This window comes from Nicotiana attenuata, chromosome 5 (assembly GCF_001879085.1).
Source record: "Nicotiana attenuata strain UT chromosome 5, NIATTr2, whole genome shotgun sequence".
NCBI lineage: Eukaryota > Viridiplantae > Streptophyta > Magnoliopsida > Solanales > Solanaceae > Nicotiana > Nicotiana attenuata.
In genome coordinates, this window is record NC_031993.1 from 15,055,470 (window position 1) to 15,063,484 (window position 8,015).

An 8,015-nucleotide genomic window follows, 5' to 3' on the forward strand; every position below is an offset into this window, starting at 1 on the left:
AATAGTTTTTATAATTATAGGCAATTTTGTGAACGACCCATACAACTATATATACCATGTTTCGTATATGGAATGAGCAAGTTGCTTTGCGAATATTTAGCTTGCAATTGTGAGCATGTGAATGTTTCTCATACTTTTATTGTATCCTTAAATTGTTTTGGTACAGTAGTATAGTCACAAAGATAGTTGTAACAATATTCTAAGAGCAATCATATACTCTGTTGGTATACTTGTATACCATATTGGTATCATATGGTACTACAAGTCTTTTTTGCTACTTACATTTTTATTCCATTTTTCAATATTTTATTATCATTTCTAATTCTAACTAGTATATAATGGAGATTTAGTGCCTTAGATTATGTTTTCTTGCTCCATCGACTGGTTAGATGTTACTAAGCTAATCGGTAAGTATTACGTGATATTTTTGTAGGGAAGGGCAGATCAATGGATTTGCATGGCAAATCACGTGAAAATTAGAAAAAGGAACAAGAAATAAAGAAAAAATAAAATAAAAAAATAAAGAAGGAGTCAAATTTTGAGTGTGAAATAAGTTATGGTAAAAATAACAATAATACAATTTAGACAAAAGTAAATAAATAAAAGAGAAAAAAGAAAAAAATAGGAAGAAAATGAGAAAAAAGAAAAGGAGAAAAGAAAGAAAAAACAGGAAAAAAGAAAAGAATCATAGAAATAAAAAAGAATTAGAGAATAAAGAAAAAAAATTTCCCACAAAAACTATTATGGGTAGGAAATATAATTAGTTTATAGATAAAAAAACAAATGGGTAGACAAGGAGAAATAGTTTTATTTTTGTGGGTAACTGTGTCAAACTCCCTTTTTTTTTTTATAAGTTACTAGTATGAAAGTTAAATTTTTATGTCAAAGTCAAATCGTCATCTCTTACAAAATCATTAATCACTCATCACTCGCCACTCATTACAATTTCACAGACATACATACATAAACCATTCAGCTGCTCGGATTTTCCCACAAATAAATCAACAATGAAATCCACACAAACACAATACCTCTCCCCGTTCATCTTCTTCTTCCTTCTCAGCTTGGTGTTAACCTTGTTATTATCCCCTGCATCTGCTGCCCATGATAACCTCAACGCCCACACCAGCATCATATTCACTACCTTGGGGAGATCAAGCTATGCTTTTGACATCTTCGCTCTTCCAGTATACTCGCCAACTGAATCCAACGAACTGCAGTTGACGGACGGCAATTCCGTTAACTTTAACGGCTACTTCCCCGCAACCCTACCACCTTCCCTGATTTCGCGCCTACCCGATCATTGCCTCAACAAGGAAACACCGCCATTTCATCTTATTTACGTGACGGAACGGAACGGCACCCACCATATTTTTTATGACGCTGTGTTCCACGGTACTTCTCGGAGAGCCATACTTGATTTTCCAGCTCGGACTGAGTCGACTCGAATTCAGGTTCCTTTGGTGGGTGCTCATGTTTCTTTGAAAGATAAGCCTAGTTTAGTGGGGGAATCATTGATATACGTGTCGACTCATGAGGACTCGGGTGTACCCCGGACGAGCTGGGCCGCGGTGTACTCGACCCAATTGAGTTCCGGGTCGGCACGGAGGTTAACCCCTAAAGGAGTTGCTGATTTTAGCCCAGCAGTGTCTCCGTCGGGCGTTTGGACGGCGGTGGCGTCGTACGGGAAGAAGGGTTGGACTGGGGATGTTCAGGAGCTCGACACGGATATCTACGTGTTCTCAACTCGTGATGGGTCGGGCCGGGTCAAGGTGGTGGAGCACGGCGGATGGCCCGCTTGGGCTGATGAATTTACTCTATATTTTCACAGAAAGTGTGATGACGGGTGGTGGAGTGTGTTCAAGGCTGTTCTTCCGAAAGCTGGTCAACTCGGCGTTGACTCCGTCTCGACTCACCGAGTCACACCACCGGGTTTGCACGCGTTCACACCAGCAGCTTCTACTGCTAACAAGAATCTCATTGCCGTAGCTACTAGAAGAGCAAGTTCAGAATATCGGCATATTGAGTTATTCGATGTCGCTTTGAAGAAGTTTACAGAAATAACCCGACCCGCTTCTCCTCATGCCCATCATCTGAACCCGTTCTTCTCACCCGATTCCTCGTGGGTCGGCTACCATAAATGTAGAGGCACTGGCAACGGAAGAGGGAGTGATACACTGTTATTCGAGAATCTTAAAAGCCCGATACCCGGAATTTCTTTGTTTCGAGTTGACGGGTCATTTCCGTCATTTTCACCGAGTGGTGACCGGATAGCTTATGTGAAGTTACCGGGTTTATACGTGGTAAACTATGACGGTTCAGGTTTGCGTCAAGTTTCAACAAGAATGGCTTTTTCCACAGCGTGGGACCCGAAAAGAAAAGGAGTAGTTTACACTAGCGTTGGGCCCACATTTGCTAGTGAAAGAACGGAAGTTGATGTTATTTCCATTAATGTTGACGATGAGGACCTAAGTTACAAACAATTGACAACAGGAGGGCAGAATAATGCGTTTCCATCGCCTTCACCCGATGGAAAATGGATTGTTTTCCGGTCCGGGCGGTCGGGTCACAAGAACTTGTACGTTATGGATGCTTTGGAAGGCGAGACGGGTGGGCTTTATCGACTCACGAAGGGTCCGTGGACGGATACCATGTGTAATTGGTCACCCGATGGGGATTGGATCGCATTTGCATCTGATCGAGAGAATCCCGGGTCTGGTAGTTTCGAGATGTTTATGGTTCACCCGAATGGAACAGGTCTCCGGAAGGTGATCCAGAGTGGTACGGGTGGGCGGACGAACCACCCGTACTTCAGCCCGGATGGGAAGTATATAGTGTTTACATCAGACTACGCAGCAGTGTCAGCTGAGCCCATAGCAAACCCTCATCATTATCAGCCATATGGTGATATCTTTGTGATCAAATCAGACGGCTCAGAAATTCGGAGAATGACTCACAATTCATACGAGGATGGGACCCCTGCTTGGGGACCCACTTTCATGAAACCTGTGGATGTTGAATGGCCTAACGGTGGATCTCCTTGTTCTTTTGAAGATTGTCACTGGCTTAATGTTAGGCCTAATGTTAGTGTAGTTCATGCATCCCTTGGCTTAGGTTCAGCCAAGATTGAGTGTGCTCAGTGAGTGTCCCTTTTGTGGTTTGTATTTTGTGTATGTACTATATGTAAAATAAATGATCAGTTGAATATGAATTGTTTTGCGAGAAGTTTTATTGTGTGTCTCATACAACTTACATTAGTTGTGTAAGACTCCTTTTTGTCTCACAAATTTGTGGACAATCTTACACTCCTGGGTCCACAAAACTAATGTCAGTTGTATGAGACACAAAATAAAATTTTCCATTGTTTTGCCATTTTCCTATGATTTAGAGGTCAGTTGAATATGAATTGTTTTCTCAAGCCGAGTGAAAAATTTGTATATAAGATTTCAACTTGCTTGGAAATGAATTATTGTTATTATCTCAACCCTAATTGGCTTAAAACTGCAATAGTTCCTGAGAAGGAATTACTGAATAGTTTCTGAGTTAAGGGAGCTGCCAACAGCTCTTCTGTACACACACTGACTAGAGAATCTAAACTAGAGAAGAAAAGTAGGGTAAACAAGACTAATCCTGCAAAGTCAATGTTAAATGAATATCAACAAAGATGCTCTCCTATGGCCATGCAAAGAGAAGTTGATGGCTTGATCTGTGACGAATGAAGCACCGTTGAAATGAAGTTGATGCCAATGCCTTGAATTGAATCCAACAGAGAATTGGAAGAGTGAAGTTGATGCCTCCTCCTCTCTGCTTAGCAGCTTATGTTCTGGAAGAACTCTACAGGTATTGTTGGAGGACAATACTTCTTTGCAACAAATTTGTACTGTTTCAAAAAAATCACATAATCAGAGCAGTAATTGTATGCAGATGCCTACCATATGTTATGACTTTATTCTACTTATATTTTTAATCAAAACAGTGTCATTTTAAATTGCTTGCTGAGCATTCAGCTCCTAGTTGGGCAAGAGCAAATGGGGCTAGGAAAGTAGGATGAAGAAAAGAAATTCAGAGATCAGAATTAAAGATTACCCTGTGCTGGCTGTATTTTTCCCTGATTGCTGGTAAACTAGAATTGTTGTTGTTGCAGCAAAGGCTATGTAGTGCCATGACACAGTCTCGTAAATCAGAGGGTTGATACAGAGTATAATGCCTCAAGGTAGAGTTCTGTATTAGGAGTTTACAGAAGTCGAATTTTATTAAGAAGGGAGAATACATTATAACCATTTACATGATTGTCAATGCTAATTCGTACATACCCAAGGTTTCTTTGAGGGGAGAAGAATATATTTGGCTAAGAAAATTGCAGAAGCAGCAATGACTGATGGAGCATAACAAAGCATGTTGTACTCTAAAAGAGAGAGTTCTGCTATGTAGCTGGCCAAGTGTTCCAACTGCAGTGACAGAACCTGTAGAAGATTATAAGATTTTAATCAAACTCTTCCATTCATATTCATGAGGCGAAGGGCCAAAAAAGAGTGAATTATGAACTCAAAACTGATATTTTCTTTTCTGTTTCCTATATAAAATATGTTGGAGAACTATAAACATTATGTGAAGAGATTACCTCATTAAGTCCTTGAGCAGCACGAACGAACCTCCTGAAATATATGTCAACGTAAGTGCCTAAATCATCATAGTTAAAAGCAACTACTGGGTAATGGTAAAATATTAAACAGTGACCTCAGAAAACATTTGGCTGTTGGGGCTGTCATTTCAAACTTCAAGTAATTTAAAACGGTAGACTCCATTTGTAAGACCTGCATAATACATAGTGCTTAGTGCCATTGAAATGTTTAGAAACTGCATAGTCCTGTAAATAAAACTCATGTACCAAAACTCATGTACCTCCTCCTTGAAGTAAGTGTTGTCTGTTATGTAGCAGAATTCTTCTACTTGAGGCGCACAGATCTCCTCATATTTGCTGCAATATAGCATTTCCCGTATTAATGTATTAGTCTTACAGCATTTTCTTCCAGAAATGTTTGGTATATTTGAGAAAGTAAGAAGAGTAGTTTCTTACGATGCGATCATCATGCAAGCTACTCCAAGCAACTGTAATCGTTGCCTGTCCATCAAATTGCCAGAGAGATATCGATCAATGTAGTTAACAGTCAGATACAATGTGTCTGGGACAAGCCTGTATTCCTCGGCAACCTACACATAGTGGTGGCAACAAATTCTACATCAAACTCAGGAGTTGCTGAGCTTTATCGACATCTATTTAAGTCATAAGTTCCAGCACTCTGATATTGTCAGGGACAGCGTTAGGAAGAAAGACATTAGAAGTTTACCTCAACAAGCCAGTCAATCAAGATAGCACGCATGCTAGCATTTATGTCCTTCTGAACTTTCTCCATGAAATCTGTGGAAGGCCTTTTCTTTACCTAGTATAATGACCAAAAGCTAACGTTAAAACATACACGGCAAATTGCAGCAAATGTTGATCCTTCTAATACTTCAATTCGATTATAATTTCAAGCAACAACTGTAAACTTTTCAATGTACTAAGTGGTTAAAGTTGGCAGTAGCATCTAATTTAAGGAGCCAAAAGAACTGAAAAGAGCTAAGTATAAACATCTTTATACCTCTGTGGCTCTCAAGTGTTTGTATATGTCACAGGCCATTGTAGCACATAATTGTGGATCAACAAGATTGTTATCAATGTTGGCAATCTTATCCCCTAATTCCATGTCTACGAGTACATCCCTCTTGCATATATCTGTTGCAGGAATCAAAAACAGATAAGTTCATTATATAAAACAAAAAATATTTGAAAGAAATAAAATGTTTGATCAAGGATATATCCATTTCACATTCAATGAAAGACTGACTACTCTCTGCTGAAAATATCAAACAAGAAGGTAAAAGAATCTGTTAAAGTTATCAAAGCACAAAACCTGCTGCTTTAACATCTTCTGAGATGTAGAGGGTGCTAAACGCCTTCTTCTCAATGGAATCAAATGCAGCTGTTTGGTTGTCGTCAATGTACTCAACATCTGGACTTCTCAGTGTGTCGGAAGAAGTTGACATAGATTCATCCATGGAGACTGATGATCCGTCCGAGTGAGACGGAGAAATGTCCATGCTGCTAGTGGCAGGAAGAGGAATGGCAGTGATCTTAGGGACAACTGCATCACTTCTTGGAAGAGACACAGTTTTGCTGATTGGTTTGACAAAGGAGGATGATGTTGGCACAACTGAGGAAGCTGCATTACTATTGCTCTTCTTAATGCTTACAACCTTAGATGTACATGGTGCCTTTCAAAACCAAAAATTATTCCAAGTTAGCCTCAACTTCAGAAACAAGAAATGATCTTTTTTCAATAATAATAGCGGAGGCAGAACAAGACTCACATTGCAAAACAGATTATTACACAAAAGGTTTGACAACTGAAAACTAACTGCTCATCTGTAAAAACACCTAACAATTTAAGTACAATAATAAAATCCTTGAAAACCTTCAGCTCTAATGATATGTTAGAAATGAAATTTCTTCAAATATTAAAAAAGCAAAGTTGGCAGATAAAAAAAAGGAGACAAGAAGCACGATTTGGGGAAGATGTTTCAAATTTTCCTTTCATAATGCCTTTTTATCATTAAAAGAATATATTTTCTTCCAAACTAATTTTTTGTTTAAATCTAATAACAAAGAATTTCAATAACAAAACTGACGCATTTTCTGTAACACGGAACTTGTTTATAGAAGGAAAGTCAATAACAAAGAATTTCAACTTGCGAATCAAAATCTTGACAAAAAATAAATTCCGCAATCCTCTCCTATCTAACAGCCTCATATCCCATTTCATGATTTTTCTCAAAGTCATTCAACCCAAATTGTCCAGTCATTTTTTTTTACCTTTTTACAGTATTTAATTCAAGAAAGAACCTCCCAAAAACTTTACATAAACAACACACACACATACAAAAAAAACGAGAAAAATAGAACTATTTTCTAGAGAAAGAAAAAATTAAGATAAACCATCTGATATACAAATTTATCAAGAAAAACCCTCCGAAAATTCCATAAACAGCATAAGAAAAAAAGTTATCGAACTAGTAATTAAATACCAAATAGAAACATCACAGGAGAAAGACCAACAATTTTTCCCTACAGTAAAAATACATATAATTAACAAGTTCTATATGGTATAAAATTTACATTGTCAAAAATGGATGAAGGAAAAAAACGTACGAGTTTGGAGGAGTGAGAGAGCGAGTTACGAGCGGAAGCAGCTGTATGATTACTGATATTAGTGAGGGCTGGTCGTTTCTTGGCCCCACCCGCCGGCAATTTCCCGTGATTATTCTCCGCCATCGCTTGCCGCTTTGCCACCGCACTCGAAACTGAATTACGTCTATTTTGGGTCGTCGCCATTTCTTCCTCCGAAATAATTCCCCTCAGTGGCAACAACTGTAATTGTGTAGAAAACTAGGCCCAATGTTTCATCAGCGCTTCCTCAAGAAGAAGAAGAAAGCTGTTACAAGTATGTGTGTGTAAATTGTGAACTGATATATAAAGTCAATTAATAAACGAATAATATATAGTGCTAGGCGGGGAAAAAGGGGTGATTTGAAATGAAGGAAGATCTGGGCCGTTGGATTGACATTAGGTATTCGTTAGGAGCGGACAAGGACTGGGCCCACTGAGGATCTTCTGTTTGAATTGAATTTTCAATTGAAAATGTGAACGACCAATCAGGTGAAGCCATATGGGTAAGCGAGTGATGACCGAGCTGTCGTTTTAATTGAGTAATTTTGAATTCGAATTTGAAGGTCCTTTTGTAAATCTGTCTTGACTTTAGTGCAGCCAGAAAAAAGGTCACGCTTCCCCTTTGTTTTTCACTATTATCCAAGTTGAACTTGTTATAATAAAGCCAAATACAAACAGAAAAAAAAGGGAATTTTTTCAAAAAATTTCAAATACTGCAGTCTTGATTACATAACAGATTATAACATTC

General features: G+C 38.5%; 2 protein-coding genes across 2 annotated transcripts; one reads left to right on the forward strand and one right to left on the reverse strand.

Annotated features, from left to right (window-relative positions):
• On the forward strand, positions 891-3,231 carry LOC109225373. Its single transcript, XM_019390010.1, has one exon. The coding sequence runs from the start codon at positions 1,008-1,010 to the stop codon at positions 3,141-3,143; it is 2,136 nt and encodes a 711-aa protein (XP_019245555.1). The 5' UTR covers positions 891-1,007; the 3' UTR covers positions 3,144-3,231.
• LOC109225374 (cyclin-A1-4-like) lies at positions 3,496-7,555 on the reverse strand. Its single transcript, XM_019390011.1, has 11 exons — positions 7,250-7,555; positions 5,955-6,315; positions 5,643-5,776; positions 5,349-5,441; positions 5,078-5,211; positions 4,903-4,978; positions 4,738-4,814; positions 4,622-4,655; positions 4,314-4,463; positions 4,087-4,221; positions 3,496-3,880 (listed from the first exon to the last, which is right to left on the reverse strand). The coding sequence occupies exons 1-11, from the start codon at positions 7,430-7,432 to the stop codon at positions 3,809-3,811; spliced, it is 1,449 nt and encodes a 482-aa protein (XP_019245556.1). The 5' UTR covers positions 7,433-7,555; the 3' UTR covers positions 3,496-3,808.